This window comes from Girardinichthys multiradiatus, chromosome 5 (assembly GCF_021462225.1).
Source record: "Girardinichthys multiradiatus isolate DD_20200921_A chromosome 5, DD_fGirMul_XY1, whole genome shotgun sequence".
In the NCBI taxonomy this organism is placed as follows: domain Eukaryota; kingdom Metazoa; phylum Chordata; class Actinopteri; order Cyprinodontiformes; family Goodeidae; genus Girardinichthys; species Girardinichthys multiradiatus.
This window is the reverse complement of record NC_061798.1, coordinates 15,858,029-15,878,983: the sequence shown is the minus strand read 5'-3', so window position 1 is coordinate 15,878,983 and position 20,955 is coordinate 15,858,029. Positions and strand designations below refer to the sequence as shown.

The 20,955-nt window shown below is 40.8% G+C and overlaps 1 protein-coding gene across 11 annotated transcripts in view; it reads right to left on the bottom strand.

Moving 5' to 3' along the window:
- Window positions 1-20,955, bottom strand: part of apbb2b (amyloid beta (A4) precursor protein-binding, family B, member 2b) — a 76,894-nt gene that overhangs the window by 37,149 nt on the left and 18,790 nt on the right. For 9 of the 11 annotated variants that reach the window (XM_047365409.1, XM_047365407.1, XM_047365406.1 and 6 more), the window contains 3 exons: window positions 15,429-15,524; window positions 14,952-15,013; window positions 12,860-13,927 (listed from right to left, as the gene is read on the bottom strand). In XM_047365409.1, the coding sequence (XP_047221365.1) occupies window positions 12,860-13,907 (1,048 nt within the window). In that variant the 5' untranslated portion in view covers window positions 13,908-13,927; window positions 14,952-15,013; window positions 15,429-15,524. Of the gene's footprint in view, window positions 1-4,676; window positions 4,810-12,859; window positions 13,928-14,951; window positions 15,014-15,428; window positions 15,525-20,955 lie in introns of those variants that run through there. The other 2 variants (XM_047365416.1, XM_047365419.1) reach the window with 2 other exon arrangements.

The window sequence follows — 20,955 nt, the reverse complement described above, 5'->3', positions numbered from 1 at the left end:
GGTAATGTAAATTGTTGCAGACAACAGCCCAATGAGGTTGAGCAATGGTTGTTTTACTCAGCATGTGTCCTGCCCCACACATGCTAAAGGACACACTCTGGACCTTCTTTTTACTTTGGGTCTAAATATTGATTCTATTTATTCGAAAGACATTTTTGTTTCTGATCACCATTGTATTCTGTTTAACTTGTCTTATCATGTCACTCGGTCCCCTGCCCAGTAGTTATTTCTCGCATGTTAAACTCCTCTACTGCAGAGAAATTCTTTGACAGGTTTAATTTATTTTTATCTCCCTGTAATGATGTTGATCACTTAACAAATCATTTTAATGATCATTGTTTGTCTATTCTAGGTGAAGTTTGTCCTGTTAAATCCAGATTAGCTCCTGCTTCAAAACCTTCACCCTGGGTAAATGACAGCATTCGCTGTTTAAAGCGTGACTGTCGTAAAGTTGAGCGTCTGTGGAAGAAAACTTGTTTACACGTTCATTTGCTTCAGTTAAAGGATCTTTTAGTCTCTTTTAATAATGCAGTCAAAGATGCAAGGGCAGCTTACTTCTCAAACCTGGTCATAAAGAGTAGAGGGAATCCAAAGGTGTTATTTGACACAATTACTGATATCCTTACTCCTGCTCTACATGTTGTTCCAATTTCTTCAAATGAGGATTGTAATAATTTTCTTTCTTTTCTGGTAGATAAAATCAGTAATATAAGATCTAACATCTCCCCGTCTGGTTCTTCACTGACCGTACTTGCTCCAGCTCGGCCTGATGTTATAGAAAGTTTTTCTCCTATTTCTTTAATTGAGCTGGTATAATTAGTGGACTCAACGAAAGCATCTTCTTGCTCTCTTGATATTCTACCTGCCTCTCTGTTCAAAAATGTTTTCCGCCATATCAGTCCCTGTGTGCTTTTGATAATTAACACTTCACTGGCCTCTGGTCAAGTACCCACTTACCTTAAGAACGCTGTCATTCACCCACTTTTAAAGAAACCCAAGCTTGACCCTTCTATTTTCAACAGTTATAGACCAATTTCAAAATTACCCTTTTTATCTAAGATTCTGGAAAAGGTTGTATCTATGCAACTGATAGCCTTCATGGACAAACACAATATCCTTGACAAATATCAGTCTGGTTTTCGTAAGTTTCATTCCACAGAAACAGCTCTTGTTAGAGTTTCTAGTGATATCTTGTTGCATAGTGATGCAGGAGAGTGTTCTGCTGTGCTGATGTTGGACCTTACTTCTGCCTTCGATACTGTTGACCATCATATCTTGCTCGATAGGCTGAGACATTGGGTGGGTGTATCTGGTTCTGCTTTAGAGTGGTTCACTTCATATCTATCTGAACGATGCTTCTGTGTGGCTGCCTCTAGGTACAGGTCCTCTCCAGCCTCCCTTTCTTGTGGTGTCCCCCAAGGTTCTGTCCTAGGGCCCTTGTTATTTTTATTGTATTTGCTTCCTTTACAGCATATCCTGAGCACTTTTGAGGGCATTTCTTATCACTGTTATGCTGACTATATTCAGCTGTATATTTCCTTTAAGCTGAGCAGCTGTTGTCGGTTTATCTGGATCTCAGAACATAAACGCTGTAAAATATTCTAACTTTACTGGCTAACATCTCTTAAGAAAGTCTTTGATGACAGCGTACCCCTCGTTGTATTGTTGGATATCTCTTAGGTTGCTGAATGTCATCAGTGTATTTAAATGCAAATCTGTAAAACACATATTGATGTTGGGACCCAGCCATGGATTTCAACATTAAACTCTGGTACGAACTCTTCTGGAACTTTTCAAAATAAAGTGCATTAACCTTCTTTCGGCACAGCCAGGAAACGGGATAACTGCGAACTTCCTGTGACGCCACTACCCAAATAAAAGAACAGCTGTTGCTACATCCGCTCTATTCCACACTGGTGTTCATCGGGATAGGAGGGGGACAAAGCGCGCTAATGTCTTTTTGCTGGCAAAAAGACAAACTCTTCAAACTGATAATCCTTGGTTCTCAAACATAAACATTGCATGGTAATGTTGCATCACTCTTTTGGTCATGGTTTTCAATCATCTTTAATCAACTTGTTTATATTGTACATAGCCCATTAGTCTTCCTTATTCTTTAATTCTGCTTGGTAGTTTAGTTGGATTGTTTTAGCATAGTAAAGAGTTTGTTAATTGAAATATGTTTGACTTTGAGTTGACTTATTTTTGTTAATAAATTCTTGTATTTTAAGAAGTTGTGTGAATTCATTCCATATATGTGCAGAGTTTTTGCTGTTCAATAATGTCAGAGCTCGTCTCACACCTTTCTATTTTGTCCTAATACCATCACCTTACTGGGGTGGTATTCACAGGACAACCCTTAACAGACCGAAATATTATTTGATAAAATATTAAAATATAAGTATTAAATAATATATTCAGATTCATAATTCCAACATTGAGCATGGGTGGCTGGGTTTCAATGTTGTGTTTGCAAATAAAAATATAGAACAGAAAATATGAACTGTGTGCAGTATTTCTTTAAGCTGAAGTCCCTCTCAGCTAACAGAATGCAAGACCTGTGTTGGCCCAGCCATGGATGGAGAAAAACATCTGAACTACGCAAACTCTGATTCCCAGAATGCACAGCAGAAACCTATTTTCAGCACAGACTCTGGAAGGAGAAGTGTTGTAGAAAGCTGAGGTTGTAGCTAAAGTAGTAAAATGACGCCAAGATGCAATGCAGGTTCTAGCAACTCATAAAGGTGATATAAGCCTTTAGGGACTGGTCAGCTGGAGCAGTGTGTGTGCGTGGGTGTGTGTGTGTATGTGTGTGATGGCAAAGAGATCTTGAAGTGCTGATGAGGCTGATGAAACATGTTGCCATGACAGCAGGCCATATGTTATCGTGACGACTGGGCCAGTCCTGATTAAGATGAAACTGTAACACATGAGCTTACACACCATACATGCACACAACCATTCAGAGTATAGTTAATAACACAACTGATTATTATATTTAAGGGAACAGCATTTACTTGTTTCTAAAGGCAAACATACGTTGTCCTCTAAAAGTGTTTAAATGCCACATTTTATTATATTAATTATAATTATATTTTATCTGTATGTTTCACCATAGACCTACACAGGTAGTGCAAAACTGAAGTGGAAAGAAAATGATGCATGGTTTTCTAAATATTCTATAAATAAAAACCTGGAAGTGTGCTGCATAGTCTTCAGTCCCCCTTACTCTGATACAGACAAATAAAATCCAGTGAAGCTATAAGAAGTCCAATTGTCATGTAGGGTACACAGCAAACATGTGGAAGAAGGTGCTATAGTCAGATTAGATACAAATTGAACTTTATGGTCTACATCCAAAATATCATGAGGTGGAAATCTACCACTGCACACCATCCTGACAACTCACTCTCACTGTGAAATGTGGTGGTGGCAGCATATTGCTGTGGGGATGGTTTTCTTTAGGACAGATGGAGAACCTGGTCAGAGATTATGGGAAGTTTGGTAAAGTTGAATAAAGGGCAAAACTGAAAGAAAACCGGATAGAGGTTGCAAAAGACCCAGAGACTAGGGCGGATGTTCACCTTCTAGCAAGACAATTACACTAAACATGCAGCCAGAGCTACAATGGAAAAGTTTACATTAATGTTCATGTGTCAGAATGGCCCAATTCAAGTCCAGACCCTAAATCCAGTTGAGAATTGTTGGACTTGAAAATTGGTGTTCAAAGAAGAATTATCATGAAATGAGTGTGGATTTAAAAAACTAGTAGAGACTGTAGTAGAGGGCTGAAATCAAATTCTCTTTTCAAATTTTAGCTTCCTTTTCACATTTATGCACTGCTTTGTCTATAAAACACATCAAAGCATGTGATTGTAAAAAAATATAAATCAGCTCACTGGATATGAATAATTTTGCATGCACAATCCATTCATAACACATGGCGCTCTCCTAAACTCTAAGGCTGTTTTTCAGAGCAAGGAACTGTGAAGCAGTATCTGCTGGGAAATGGAGTCCTATAAGCTGAGGAAAAAATAGGTCAGAGCAAATAAGGCTTCATTTGAGAAAAGCTGACTGTCTGCTGTGATCGGGAGGAAAGACTGTGACAAACAACTCAGGCCAGCATGTGGGAATAGATTACACCATGTTCATACATGAAGAGAAAACACTGTTAGGGAAAACATGAGGAGAGCTGAGGCTGTTTTGAAGGTTTGGAGGCTTCATCAGGGATCAACACCAGCAGTGGCAGTCCTTGCAAGCACTGTGGGAACCGAGAAAGGAAAGACTTAGCATGCAAGCAATATTGCACACTGCTGTTGAAGTGCACTTAGGCTGCTGGTTAAAATATGCCACACATGAGCAAAAGAGCCGCTAGCCTGTCACAGCCTCAGTTAGTATGCAGTTCCATGTAAGAAAACAGCTGGGCAGAGGGGGAAGGGAGCAAAACATCTACACACATGCATGTTCCCCTCGGCAAGTAACTGCCATGCATCCCCTCTGTCATAGTCTCTTATAACTAGAACAATGCAGCATGCACAGATCAGACAACAACATTAACTTCATGTTAGAGGAGACGCACACGAATCTGCACATGCACAATAACAGACACACTCAGGCAGCAGTTAAACTGTAACCCCACATTGAAGCCTCCAGCAGACCCCGACAAATCCACCTACCCTCGTAATTGACAATCACAATGGCCAGCATATAGTCTTTCCCCAGCATCATAGTTAGCTAGCTGCCTCTCACACAGCCAAAAAACCTGCTGCTGTAATCAAAGCAAAAACCCCAGACAGACAGAAAAAGAGGCAGAGAGAGAGAGAAGGAGAGAGAAAGAGGGGGACACAGCCAGAAAGGGTTGAGGGGAATAAAGGAGGACAGAGCAGGTGGTGGTTTAAGGGTATTCAGATAAATCGAGTGAGTGTTTCTGTGAAAATAAAATCTAAAAAAGAGACTACGACGTTTGGAAGAAACAGCGCTTGAGATGAGAAGTGCAAGCAAGACAGAGAGAGAAAGAGACTGAGACAGAAAGAACGGAGAGAAGTCGTGCATCCCCTGCAGTTGAGCTAGGTTTGCTGATGTAGTCTCTTCCAAACGGGGCATCAAACAAAGCATGTCTCCTTTTTTCTCACATAGAAATAATATTTTGCTCACATAGCAACAAATTTGACAAGGTGGTCTGAGCATGCTTTAATAAATGAGCATGTTGATCACTTTTCTTCTTCACTTTCTCTTTCACTTGTATTTGTTGTCCTGACAGAATGCATTTTGTCTTTCATTTAGTCTCAGATCTAGCAGAAATGCAAGGAAGAGGTGGATGAGCTCAGACGAAGAGAATGCTAAAGAAACGTTGATGTTTTTAGACAGACATTTTGAGGCTGACTTCCAGACAACACCCCTCCCACACTGCCTCCACTCACCATCCTCAACAACACTGTGTCTACTGTGGACCACTTCCGGTTCCTAGTATCCACACTGAGATGGTCTTCACGCATAGACAATGTTCGGAATAAGGTGCAGCAAAGACTGTACTTCCTGCAGCAACAGGAGCTTCTGGTCATCTTCTACACTGCCATTATTTGGTCTGTCTTGCGTTAATCACTGTGTGGTTTCACTCATCCACAAAACAGGACAGGTCCAGACTGCAACAAACAATTAGGTCTGCAGAAAGGATCATCATGGCTAACCTTCCCTCCACCCAGGGGTTCTACAGGTCTAGAGTCAGGAAAAGTGCAGCTAACATCTCTGCAGACCCCACACATCCTGGACACAAACTTTTTAGACTTCTACCTTCAGGCCGGCGATGCAGAGCTCTATTTGCAAAAACCAGCCACCACAGAGACAGTTTCTTCTCCCAGACTGTCTCTCTGATGGACACTTAACAATCAGAGTGACCAGACTGATACCGGGCATAATTCAACCATGTCTTTCTCTTTTGTAAAAACACTGTATATACATATTTACAAAAACAAAAAAATTTTTCCCTTCTTATATATTTATATTTAAAATGTCTTCATTGAGAGCAAAATGGAATTGAACTCTTATTTCTTGCTTGTATGCATAAAGTTGCCAAGTAAAGTTGATTCAGACTGAAAAACCCATGACCGAAAGTTGCTCTCCTGGTATATTGTTTTGTTGAGTCAAACAGGGTTTTCCATTCAGAACACAAACCTTTATAACCCTTTAAAAGAATGATCAAAGTGAAAGAGAGACTGTATTAGAGCCCCTAAAAAACTGTGTCAGCCTTTCTGGAACAGCACTCGATTAGTTTAAATCCTACTTAAAGGACAGGTACTTTTTTGTGTCAGTAGGTACCTTTACATCAGAGATCACAAAAATCCACTGGATTTCGTCTCTTCTTTTTGTGGATGACGTGGTCCTGCTGGTCCCCTGTAACCAAGACCTACAGCATGCGCTGGGGCGGTTCACAGCCGAGTGTGAAGCAGCTAGGATGAAGATCAGCTCCTCCAAGTCCAAGGCCATGGTTCTCGACTGGAAAAGGGTGGCTTGTCCTCTTCAGGTTGGAGGGGAGTTCCTGCCTCAAGTGGAGGAGTTCAAGTATCTCTTGTTCACGAGTGAGGGAAGAATGGAGCGGGAGATCGACAGACGGATCAGTGCGGCTGCTGCAGTAATGGGGGCACTGTGCCGGTCCGTTGTGGTGAAGAGAGAGCTGAGCCGAAAAGCGAAGCTCTCGATTTACCGGTCGGTCTATATTCCTACCCTCACCTATCGCCATGAACTTTGGGTCATGACCGAAAGAACACATTCCGGATACAAGTGGCTGAAATGAGCTTCCTCCATAGGGTGGCCGGGCACTCCCTTAGAGATAGGGTGAGCTCGGAGTAGAGCCGCTGCTCCTCCACATCAAGAGGAGTCAGTTAAGGTGGCTTGGGCATCTGTATCGGATGCCTCCTGGACGCCTTCCTCGGGAGGTGTTCCAAGCACATCCCACAAGCTGGAGGGACTATGTCTCTCGGCTGGCCTGGGAACGCCTTGGGCTCTCCCCGGAGGAGCTGGAGGAGGTGTCAGGGGAGAGGGACGTCTGGGCATCTCTGCTGAGTCTGCTGCCCCCGCGACCTGGTCCCAGATAAAGCGGAAGACGACGAGTACAGGTACCATAAAAATCACTTGTGGCGTTAACCAGGGGTCCATTTTAGGGCCTTTTCTATTCAATATCTACATGCTCCCCCTAATTCAGATTATAATAAACAACAACATAAATTATCATAACTATGCAGACGACACACAGCTTTACATTACAATGTCACCAGGTGACTATGAACCCATTCAAGCACTTGGTGAATGCTTAGAAGAAATCAATGGATAGATGTGCCAACATTTTCTTCAACTGAATCAAAACACAACTGAAGTAATAATTTTTGGACCAAAGGAAGAGCATTTAAAAAAGTTAGCACACAGCTTCAGTTAATACAGATAGAAACCACCAATCAGGTTCGAAACCTGATTGTAGTGATCGACTCAGACCTGAACCTACAGAGGCGCATAAAGACAGTAACAAGGTCGGCCTTCTATCACCCAAAGAACATCTCCAGGATTAAAGAACAAGTGTCTCAGCAAGATCTTGAAAAACTAATTCATGTGTTCATCGTTAGAAGAATTTATCACTGCAACGGTGTCTTTAGAGGTCTGCCTAAAAAGTCGATCAGACAGCTGCAGTTGATCCAGAACGCTGCTGCCCGCGTCCTCACTAGAACTAAGAAAGTGGAGCACATCACCCCGGTTCTAAAGTCCCTACACTGGCTCCCTGTAGCTCAGAGAATAGACTTTAAAATACTTCTGTTAGGCTATAAATCACTGAATGGCTTGTTGTCAGTGTATCAACCACCCAGACCTCTCAGGTCTTCTGGCTCAAGCATCTGCCTGACAGCAAACATTCTATTTTTTATATAATTGCACATAAATTTAAGCAGTAAGGAGTTACATCAATCAACTATTTGGCTGGGACTTGGTGTCAGCCAAATTACAGTTCATCTGTAACAAAATATGTAGAAACCAGAGTAGATTATTAGTCTTAGTTTATCTTAGATTATTAGTGGTAGTCTTAAGAAGCTGGAGTAAAAAGTCAACTGAACTTTCTCACTTGTTTCTACATCACACCTTCGAGTATAAATCTCAATCAATTATTAGAACTGAAGAATGCTTTGAAATGAGTGGTGCAACATCCTAAGGAAACAAGGAAGACCAGATGCTTTCTGCTGAAGTACAAAAAAGCATAGAAATGTGTGAGAATGTGAAGAAATTTCTTAAATAGGACACAAGTAACTCTCTTTAGTTCTGCATGCCTGTATGTTTCCATTTGTATGTGGGTAACATCTTGAAGTGTGTCGTAACTGTAATGTCTAAAGCCAGAGGTCTACTAAATCTGAAAAGTACACCTTAAAGGAAGACAGACAATGAAAGCACAAAGACCAGCATTAAGGATGTGCAAGTGTTTTAGCTTCTGTGTATAATCATTTTTGTCCTGGCCTTCTATCAAGAAGTCTCCATATGATTAAATAACAGACAAGTGAAACTCATATAAAAGCACGCTACCACAAGATAGGAATGTTCAATCACATGTCCCAAGTTGAGAACCCAACATGTGGAGAGGATTGTCTGAACCAAATGGAAAACATATAATGCTATTTATTATGTTAATTTCCTTGATGTGGGCTGTACAGTGGCGCTATTGGTATCACTGTTGCCTAGCAGCGAGAATGTCATGGGTTCAACTCCTGGCATGGGGTCTTTATGCATGGAGTTTCCAAGTTCTCCATGTCCAAAAACATGGCTGTTAGGTTAATTGTACTCTTGAAATTGCCTTAAGGTATGAATGGGTTTATGCATGATTGTTTGCCCTGTGTGTCTTTGAGTTGTCCTGGCAACTTGTCCAGAGTGTATCCAGCTCCCCTGCAACCCTGGATGCAAGAAGCACTTCCTTGATGCCTGTGCCATTTTCACGTGTTAATGTTGGTTTATATTATGTTTATATGAACTTACCTTTCATTTTCATAACAAACTTAAAGTAACCAAAGCTAAAAATGTTAACAATAAACTGTCATCAGTTGCTGCAAAGCAAGGTTTTCAGAATAAATCTGATAAATCTGTCATTTAGAGCCAAAAATTGGGCTTGTTGTTGAACGCTGCAGCATCGTCAAACATCTGATTAATCTTCAGGATAAACTACATATGAGAGAGCAATATGAGAGACCTAAACAGTATTAAGTCCTATGATAAGTTCTTCACATGTCTAACAGTATATCCTCCCAGTCTCTGACCTGCACTTCCCGTCTCCATCCTTCAGCTTCGTGTTGTTCTTTTCCTTGAGGCCAAGATCCTGGATAAGACAGGTTTCATAATTTGGAGGCAAGAAGTACTGTAGAAGAACAGTTTTTGGTTTCTTCACTTTCACAAACATAACACCCTGTACCCGCATGCCTGGATCTTAGAGGACGTATGGATGCTTACTCCATCATTCAACATAAGTGCTTACACAATAATTTGGCCTATTTCCATCAGAAAAGTCTTGGAATATAAATTATGTCATCATTCCACATTTGGTAATGCAGGTTCTGATTTATACAGGCCTGCTTTCAAAGGCTTTTATTATGTGGGAAAAGGCTTTATTCAAAACAAAAAGCTCCAAAAAAGGAGAAAATCAAATTGTAGTTTATTTATATTAATATGCCCGTTAACATCTATTTTTGTCCTTTTCCTCAGCTCATCAGTCAGAAAAGCCAGCAAGGAAACTAACACCATCAATGTAAAAATTCATTATAAATTTAAAACATGGACAAGAACACTGATATTAAGTTTCGGAGATCAGAAAGTGGAATAATTAAACATTGAGTATGAAAATTCAGAAAGATCCGCTGCTTCCGATCAAACACACAGATGCTCAGAGCCTTCGACTCGACAGGACAGTGAGTCATCAGGGAGCAAAAAGAGGGAGGAAAAAACTAAGCACTACATCTGCAGTAGACAAATTGGTTTTCAGCAGTGAACAGTGTCAGAGGTCATGGCTGAAGAAGATGGAAGTATTTCATTTGCTTGACAGGCTTAAATTAAAACTTTAGACTCTTATTTTTGAACAAAATGCTGACAAGAAATAACAAGAACATGAATAGATATGTTACTGAGGTTAGCAACACGCACCTTCGAACAGGATAGGACTACAAAAAAGTTGATCTCTCATTGGAATCTCTGTCGTTCATTGAAAAGATTTATTTATACCTTCATCTTGCCTAAATGTCGCACTGTAACACAATACCACCAAAATAAACAGGCAGTACTATCAATATTTTGTGTTATACCCATAATTATTGTAAACAATCAGTAAACAATGAACAGAAACAGATAAAACGTCTTTTTATAAACAGAAAGGTGAAAATAAAGCAGTGTTTATAAAAACACCAGCTATAAAGTTCTTTTTACATCAGGAACCTAAAAAAATAACACATGGCCTTTTTTCCTTATTACTATTACATTTAGAAATCAAAAAAATGTGTTTTTAATGAACGTCACTTTAAGATAAACTGTAAAAATATCTGAGATGCACCATCCACCAGCCAGATGGAAACACAAAAATCTGATTATTTTCACGGCCAGTGAATCTACCTTTTGATGGCTACCAGGTCACACTGAAAACACCTTTCTACAGTTTAAAAGCTCAAAGTTATGTATTTGCAGCAGTAGTTAGGCAAAGCCAGAGGAAGCACGGATATAAAAGAATGAAATCAGTCAGTCAGTCATTCTCTACCGCTTCTTCCATATTGGGTCGAGAGGGAGCTGGTGCCTGTCTCCAGCAGGCTACGAACGAGAGGCAGGGTACACCCTGGATAGGTCGCCAGTCCATCGCAGGGCAACACACAAACAACCATGCACACATTCATTCACACACCTAAGGGCAATTTAGATTTTATAACACACATGTTTTAACAATGATAGCTGGGCTAACCATTTACTGCTAATTCCTAATAAATGGTAATAAAGACAACTGATAATGTGAACTAACATCTTTGTTTAAGATAATTAGTAAGACTTTGTTTTATAGCAGCTGCTCGCTCACACATGCTGAGTGATTTCGCTTCTGCAACAAATAATGATCACTCCCAGCATGAAGGCTAGAAATAAGTGCTTTTAATGCTGACAAATAAAGACAAACAAGTCTGTATCATGGTCGGCATGTCAAGGCTACACAAACATTAATGTGTAGTTAAAGATATAGCTCCTACTTCACAATCAGTGCAAACTGAGGACAGTTTTTAACAACTATAAATCAGGAAATACTTTTAATTCCCTATAGATGGATTTTTACGCGTTTATTTTTCCTCCTGGGAGTTAAAAGCAACTCTGCCCTATTTGTTAAGAGACTGTGGTGATTATTAAAGCAGAAAAGCAAAATGTCATTCTAAAACAAAACACAAGTACTTTGATTTCTAATTTTTAATCAAATCTGAGGGGCACAGAGAATAAAATAATAAATGTCACAACACACAAAAAAAGGGTTTACAGACTCAGCCTTTGTTAAAAAGTGCATGAATGTTGTGGCTGAAACCCTAATTGAGGGAAAACAAGAACAAGACTTATACTGAAAACAAGTCCTCTTATAGGCAATATCATCCAGAAGAAGAGTTTAAATATGAACCCAAGATCTATTAAACATCTGGATAACACTATTCACAAGGAAACCTACATAGTAGAAGACTAAGCTGCTGTACCTGACAATGCACAGCTGTTTTTGGTGGGGGCAGTGTGATGGTGCAGGGCAGCATCTCCCTCATGTGGATAAAAGGCTTATAAGGCTTAGGAGGCAATCTCATTGCAGAGAAGTATCCAAGATAAGATTCTGCAACCAGTGGCAAACCCATATAACTACTCTTTGGACAAAAATTTGTCCCCTAAGATGTGAACTCACACCCTCACAGAGTGGGGTTTATCCGAGTCTACCTTCAGAATTTGGGAGTCGAGAGGATGGAATAACCTGCTTGCAGTCCTGAACCATACCCCATCGAACATTTGTGCTCTTCTTGCCAGAGTGACAAACGCAAACACATTTGGTGACTAGTAACCAACACTGGTTGAAGAATGGGATGTCCTTTCACCGCAGTGTTTGATCATGGGCACAACCCACACAATCATCTCTGCAGCAGACCCCACCAACTAATGTGGCGCCATTTCCAATGGGATAACATTCAATGCCTAGAAGAAATAAGAAAGAAATAACTGACCAAAGAAAAAAAGCCTTACTCTTTGGAGTAAGTGTATATGAGGTAAGTTTTTTGGGGGTTTTGTTTCTGGCACTAGTTGCCTTTATTTTGTAAATTGACCGACCGACAGGAAATGGGGTGGAGAGAGAGGGGAAAACATGCAGCAAAGGTCAATGGGCCGGAACTTGAACCTGTGATGGCGGCGTCGAGGACTGTAGCCTCCGTGTATGGGTCGCGCGCTTTACCATTTGGCCACTGCCGTGCCCAGGGAGCCTTTTTTTTTTATGGTACCTCCAGGACATGTAGCAAAGGTATAAAGTTGGGCACGGATTTTGTATGAATTCACAACAGATGGACAGAGCTGAAACTACTGGCTAACCACCCATGAGGTTACATGGCCAGTTCCCATCCCAGGGGAGATTGACTGAAAGCTTCATTATTCTGTCCCGGCAGTGAGTTCTGTAAACATACTGTTTACACACACAGACACAAACACAGTTACCCAAAATGGAAACATGTCATCAGCAAGAGGATGGTTAAACCACAGCAGAGTACACAAACATACACACAAAAAGTCCAGTCTGTGACAGAAGCTACAAGGTTCACTGCAATAAACCCTTTACAGCATGAGGCTGGGTTTGTGTGAGTACCTGTCTCCTCCGGGGAGTTGCTGTCTTGGGACAGGGTAGTCCAGCTCAATTCTTCATCACTGGGGTTCAGATTCTGGATGCGGTTCAAAGCACAGTCTGTCTTTGCGCCAGTCCTCCTGTCCTTCTTTGTCTCTGGAGAGGAGGAGGAAGAGGAAGGGCAGGAGGCAGCAGAGAGCAGGGCAATGTCTTCTGGGCTGCCTTGCCTTGGCGGAGAGAGCGGGGGAAGAACCCCGGAGGTCTTTCCTGATTGGAGGAGGCAGAGGTTGGACTGGAGTTCAGAGATGATTTCAGAACCTGGAGAAACTTTCCCCTCATTTAAAGGGAAATCACTTTCCAGCATTAGCAATGGCTTTTTCTCCTCATCCTCTAGCTCCTCAACCACCTCATCTTCCTCTATCTTCATCGTTGTTGAGATTTCCTTTTCAGACAGAATGCTTATGTCGTCAGGCTCCTCCGCCTCAATGTTTAAGTCAAAGTCTAAATCTGACGTACTGCTGTTGGTTCTGATCTCCCCTGCCCTGTTAATGTTACAGTCTGCATCCGATTCTGCTTTCGCCTCTGTCTCAACATCACTGGTGGAACTTGGCCGCTGCTCAGCATCCAACTCAAACACATCCTCCTCTCGGTCATTGTTGGTGAGAGAGTGACTGTCGTGCTCTTCTACTACTGTGTTAACATTGGGATCCTCAGGTATTGGTTCTGGATTACACTCTGATTCTGTTAGATCAGGGTCGGTTGTGTTTTTATTGTGGTCCTGACCAGCTTTACGCAGCTGGTTGGCACCATTCTTGGCTAGTTTGGGGTTATTGGGTGCAACAGGCTGCGACGGGGACAATGACGACGATGTTGAAGCTGGTGCATTTTCTCCAAGGCCCATGGCAGCCTGAATACTTGTGAGAGCATACTTTTTGCGACACTTGGGGGGGGTGTCCGAGCCTTGCTTGATGACGTCGCCACTAAGTAGCTGATTGTGTGAAGAGCGGAGGCTAAGAGAGGTGGGAGGCGTGGCAGCAGGGCCATTGCGATGGGTCACGTCCACTGACATCATTGTAACACAAGACAGAGGACCTACAATAGAAAACAAATTAGGGATTAAGCCTTTGGTGCATGAGGATGGCAGAAATGTAGCAACAGCTGTCTTAATCTATAAAAATAATAAAAATATTATGGAGAACATAAGCACTCAGTTACCCCTCCCCAGCTAATTGCTATGCATTGTCTGTCTACTGGCTGGAGCAGAAAGGTCTAATGATTGGGGGAAGGTTTTTATATATATATATATATATATATATATACACACACAGATACAGTACTGTGCAAAAGTTTTAGACAGGTCTGAAAAAATTCTGTAAACAAAGAATGTTTTCAGAAATATAAATGATGATTGTTTATTTAAATTTACAAAATGCTAAGTGAACAAATCGAGTCATTAAGAACTATCTTCAGAACAAGACTTAAGGGAAGTGATGGTCTGGCCCCCACAGAGCCCTGATCTCAACATCATGGAGTGTGTCTGGGATTACATGAAGATACATGAAGAAGGATGTGAGAAAATCTAAATCCACAGAAAATCTGTGGTTAGTTCTCCAAGATGTTTGGAACAACCTACCAGCCGAGTTCCTTCAAAAACTGTGTGCAAGTTTACCTAGAAGAACTGATGCTGCTTGAAGGCAAAGGGTGGTCACACCAAATATTGATTTGATTCAGTTTTTATATATATAAAATGAACTCATAAACCATCAGGGATCTAAATGCTGCATTTATTTCAAGTACAGAACTGGACAAAGATCAGTTTCCCATGAATGTTTTCCTGCCATTTCTTAATTTTATTACTAGATCACACAGTTAATCATATTACTTCTTAATCCTGTTTTAGCAATAATACGAATAACAAAAATGAAAATATGCAGGTTGTATAAATAGCAAACAAATATTGGAAACATGGTCCTGTTCATTTTTTATGTTAAAAACTAGACATATCCAAGGAATTTTTTTACATTTGGATCTTATTTTGTATGTCATGCAGGTATATTTAGTTACAGAGCAAGTAAAACCAAAAGCCTGATGTTGAGGCTCGAGGTGTTCTTTATACCTGTAGGGGGTTTAGTCACAGATCAGCACTCCTCAGTGTTTGGAGGAGACACAGCTGCAGATCTGTGCACCAGAGAGATAAAACAAAAAGACAGCAAAAGGATGATCAGTGAAGAACAAAAGGAATCCTGAGTACTTCTTGGATGGTCCTGGGAGACCACATTCATCCATGTGGATCCTGACTACAGCGGGTTTCTGTGGAAACCCCACAGAGCTGTCAGGCTGTGAGGATTCTTGAGACATCAGAAAAATCAAAAATGGGAAAAAAATTGTATATAACGTTCACAAATCATGTACGTTCACGTTCATGTACGTTCATCAGTAACTTTCACAAATCATGTCTGAACTAGAATTTTACAAGGGAACAACACAAAGAGCCTATAGAGAATGACTACAGAAGCGGGCTTTTATTTTGACTCCTTACAAAATTTACAAGAATGCATGCTTTACTGAACATGTTACAAAACCTAATACTTACCAGAAAACTATGAATTTTGAAAAACACCCGGCTGCTGCAGGTCCATATTGGTCGTCAGCTGTGCCTTCTTTGTCCAGTGACTAAAGCAGCAGTGCACTGAAACAACCAAACATAAAACATGATTAATAACAGAGCATGAGGCAGGGTGAGCAGAGGGAGAATATGCGGTAACAGGACATCAGAGGGACAAATAAAGGTATTAATTATTCACATGCACAGTCAAACATTAATACTCAGCATGGAGGTGTGTTTGCATATCTACAGTGCCTTGCGAAAGTATTTGGCCCTCTTGAACATTTCAACCTCTTGCCACATTTCAGGCTTCAAACATAAAGATATAAAATTCAACTTTTTTGTGAAGAATCAACAACAAGTGGGACACAATCGTGAAGTGGAATGAAATGTATTGGATGTGTCAAACTTTTTTAACAAATAAAAAACTGAAAAGTGGGGCGTGCAATTATTCAGCCCCTTTACTTTCAGTGCAGCAAACTCACTCCAGAAGTTCAGTGAGGATCTCTGAATGATCCAATGTTGTCCCAAATGACTGATGATGATAAATAGAATCCACCTGTGTGTAATCAAGTCTTCGTATAAATGCACCTGCTCTGTGATAGTCTCAGGGTTCTGTTCAAAGCGCAGAGAGCATCATGAAGACCAAGGAACACACCAGACAGGTCCAAGATACTGTTGTGGAGACGTTTAAAGCTGGATTTGGATACAAAAAGATTTCCCAAGCTTTAAACATCCCAATGAGCACTGTGCAAGCAATCATATTGAAATGGAAGGAGTATCAGACCACTGCAAATCTACCAAGACCCGGCCGTCCCTCTAAACTTTCATCTGGAACAAGGAGAAGACTGATCAGAGATGCAGCCAAGAGGCCCATGATCACTCTGGATGAACAGCAGAGATCTACAGCTGAGGTGGGAGAGTCTGTCCATAGGACAACAATCAGTCGTACACTGCACAAATCTGGCCTTTATGGAAGAGTGGCAAGAAGAAAGCCATTTCTCAAATATATCCATAAAAAGTCTTGTTTAAAGTTTGCCACAAGCCACCTGGGAGACACACCAAACATGTGGAAGAAGGTGCTCTGGTCAGATGAAACCAAAATCGAACTGTTTGGCCACAATGCAAAACGATATGTTTGACGTAAAAGCAACACAGCTCATCACCCTGAGCACACCATCCCCACTGTCAAACATGGTGGTGGCAGCATCATGGTTTGGGCCTGCTTTTCGTCAGCAGGGACAGGGAAGATGGTCAAAATTGATGGGAAGATGGATGGGGCCAAATACAGGACCATTCTGGAAGAAAACCTGTTGGAGTCTGCAAGAGACCTGAGACTGGGACGGAGATTTATCTTCCAACAAGACAATGATCCAAAACATAAAGCCAAATCTACAATGGAATGGTTCACAAATAAACGTATCCAGGTGTTGGAATGGCCAAGTCAAAGTCCAGACCTGAATCCAGTTGAGAATCTGTGGAAAGAGCTGAAGACTGCTGTTCACGAACGCTCTCCATCCAACCTCACTGAGCTCCAGCTGTTTTGCAAGGAAGAATGGGCAAGAATTTCAGTCTCTCGATGTGCAAAACTGAAAGAGACATACGCCAAGCGACTTGCAGCTGTAATTGCAGCAAAGGGTGGGGCTACAAAGGGGGCTGAATAATATTGCACGCCCCACTTTTCAGAACCTAGAATATAAGACATATTTTCAGTAGTTTCACACTTTTTTGTTCAGTATATAATTCCACATGTGTTAATTCATAGTTTTGATGCCTTCAGTGTGAAGCTATAATATTCATAAAAATAAAAATAAAGAAAACTCTTTGAAAGAGAAGGTGTGTCCAAACGTTTGGTCTGTACTGTATATATATATATTACTTAAGGCTACTTACAAAGGTAAATAACACATATTTAAACAAAGACGGAGCCTAGGCTTGCAACCACAACTGACACCTGTACTTATGTAGTACTTCGACTATACTGTTCTCTGACTCAACATCAGACAAAAATCTGGTTTGATTGGCAAACCACCAACTCCAGTGAGAGGGTGAAACATGTGAGGGGCAGCTGTGTAATTTGGACCACTTGTACAAACTTTAGTGCTTTTTTTCTAATAGTTTGAGTTGGGACAGGTGTGATCACGCTTGATCAGTTGTTGGATGAGGCACAACATGACAGATGTCAGCTTTTAAGAGCCTGGGGTGGCAATGAATCATGAAGCACCACTGCTGTCACTGAACAGCAGAGAAGTAAAAGACTGGTCTGCAAATAAACTATCTAATGTTATATGCATTAGACAGATCCATCTACGACTGAAACAAACACAGGGACGAGAGAGAAAAGTCCTGGATTACAATTACAAGGCTTGCACTTGCACTAACAAGTCTGCATACCGGAGAATATATTGAAGTTCGTGAGAGTGAAAACATGTTTGTATAAAAGAAGGAGGGTGTACCCAAAAACTGGTGAGTAATTTCTCCTGAAAGATTGCAAATTACTGGCTTCTGAAGACTGGATGTAACACCTATAAAGTCTCAGTGTCCCTTTTTAAAGTGGTGGAAGCCAACAGGAAACCACATATTAAAAGATGTAAGATTTAAACAGCAAATCTAACACCAAATCTGTGTATGATCCAGCACTAACTGTATTAAGCCAAAACACAAATATGACCTCTGTTCTGTAGCCTTGAATATGGAGACATATAACATATCTTTGCATCCAAGTAACTTATTCGGGTAACCAGGGTGAACTTGTTGGACCAGGTTTCTTGATCACTGAATCTGTTTTATCAATTACAGATAAGATTGAGATACACCAAGAAATAAATTAGATCATTTTCATTTTGGCTGGTCCTGGTAGGTGACAACACAAAAATAGACCACTAAAATACACAGCCTATAGGGAACATGTTTTTAACCCAGGGTTTTGGAGGAAGATTCAGATTTTCCTATTCTATCAGTGTGGTGTTAAAAATAAGGTCAGATGAAGCAATGAGAAGTTACTAAAAGAAATAGAAATAATAGAAAGAAATTAGACGTTCTCAGAGAGATATGTCAGCTCTTCAAACAAGCCGCCAAAACAGATGGCGAGAACAGATAACAGGAAGGCTTAATGCATGTTTTTCTTCTATTCTTTTGAGCTTTCAACCTCCGTCTGTTATAGGACATGCTGGATTTGTAGATGTTGGTAACCCTTTGGAAAACGTGTACCTAAGGCAAGTATCTATTTTCTATAAGGGCAGGGCTGACGTCTACAGTTACAAATGGCAAGTGTGCTAATATAAGATGCTAACGATGGTTTGAAAAGTCAACTCCATAATCTTTTAGTCTGTGTTTTGAAATAAGAGTACATCCTGTTTTCCAGCAACTCTTCTCTAACACAATGTGGGATGCAGCCTTTGCCAATCACAGCAGGAAGTCTAGAGGAAAAATACTGGATGCTGTTAATTATAGAGCAATCAGAATCTGCTAAAACTGGAATCAACAAATCAGAGGTTTGGAAAAAATGAAGACTGAAATTTGACCACTTAGACTGGTGCATCTGAAGCAGAAAACTAAAGGCAGTCCATATTTATTGGTCAATCACAGCACGATATATTATTCAAAGTAGGGGAAATTAAGGCAACACTGTCTGTGGTTAGCTGTACTGGACACCATGTGCAGTTTGGATCTATTTTGCTAGACTTGCTAGCTTTTGTTGAGGCACACATTGCCATCATGACTCCAACACTCTAATATATAAGCCACTCTATTTAGGAGCAGACAGGACACTGGATCACATCTGTGACCTCTACGGGTCACAAGAGAGAAAACGTTCATCCTCCACACCAAAAACAACACTGATTGAATGTAGTCATACAAAATCATAATCGATACTAGAATTTCATTAATCAATCCTAGTGCATACCACTAATCTGGAATAAGGAGCAAAACGCTGGTATTTTGATGAAAATAATGATTATATCAATTGTTATTAACCCACAGTTTCCTCATTACTCTGTTGTTTCTTGACCAGTAAGAGTTATAATAGGTGTGGGCATGAAGGGCGGTAAAAACCCATGCAAAATGGTCAAACGTGCCATTATCAAACTTTAACACATTTGTTTCATGCATAAACCATGCTTCACTTGTGGGAATTTCACAGAACTCCCTCTGGAACCAGAAGGGGGTCTTTGTGTAAGCAGCAAGGCTCTCTTAGACGTGCAAACACACTTTGATGTGAAACAAAAATCACTGGAGTTTCCCTTCAGAGTTACCACTTAAACCTCACACTGCAAGTCCCAAGTGCTACAGCAGCCAAAACGACCAAAAATCCAAAACGTATCACTGCCTAAAAGCTAAGTAGAGACTACATGTGAGGTGCCATGTCCTTTTCTGCCCCAAAAACAGATGCCGGAGCTACAGATCTGAAGCAGCACTCAAGGACTAATAAACATTAAAACTATAACTTTCAATCCCAAAATCCATCTGCTTTGGGATTCTGAGTGGATGGGATGAGGCTGTGAATGCAACGTCTTTCATGAGCCTTAAAGGGCTCCCAGCAGCCTTCTGCTGTAGATGGGAGGGGGACATTTGGGCGTAATTACAGAGCTCCTTTGTGGGCGGGGCAGCCATGACGCTGACACACACACAGGGACAGACACACAGTACACATAAGTAGTAAATGTAAAGGTAGCCTATCCACATGACCTTTGTTGTAAACAATTTCACCTTCAATAACACACCTACAGAGAAAGACTTCTCCATTGTTACACGGAGTAGGATGGTGACCTTTGACTGTTCGTGTCAGACAAACTTGGCACTCTGGATAAAACAACAATAAAGGCAGCAGCTGCTAACACCCCACCTCTCTCTCTCTCTCTCAGCCTGTCTCCCCGTTTCTTTTTCCTGCGTCACTGAAATCAAGTACCAAACTCTGGAATGAGAGAGGAAGACAGGATCAGTTTTAACTCCATAGGCCAAATGGATGCCTCCCAGAAGTTTGATAGGCCTCTGGACTGTTCTTGCTGTTTTTCCCTCATAAGTTTTTCATCAAAATTCTCCGTAGTTGCTACAGTAATCCCGCCTGGCTTAACTTTTTTTCCTTATTTCCCCTGCCTCATTCCTCTCGTTTTACAACCAGCTATACAGTACCTTGCAAAACTATTCATTCCTCCTTTAAAAATTTCCACATTGTGACACATTGCAAAAACAACTTTTATGTATTTCAGTAGGATTTTTTGACAGACCAACGCAAAGTAGAACATAGATGTGAAGAGGAGAGAAAATAAGGCATAGTTTTCAAGATGTTTTACAGATTTAAATCTGAGGAGTGTCGTATTTATGTGTATTCAGTCCCCTTAACTTTGAAGACCCTAAACAAAATCTCCTGTTAGTCGCCTAATTGGTAAATGAAATCCATCTGTGCATAGAGTAATTTTTGTAAATCAAGGTGTTTTGTAAAGGCCTCAGAGATATGTTTGGGACCATTAGAAGAAAAAAGCTGACAGGCTAGGCAAGAACAGTCTAATTCAGA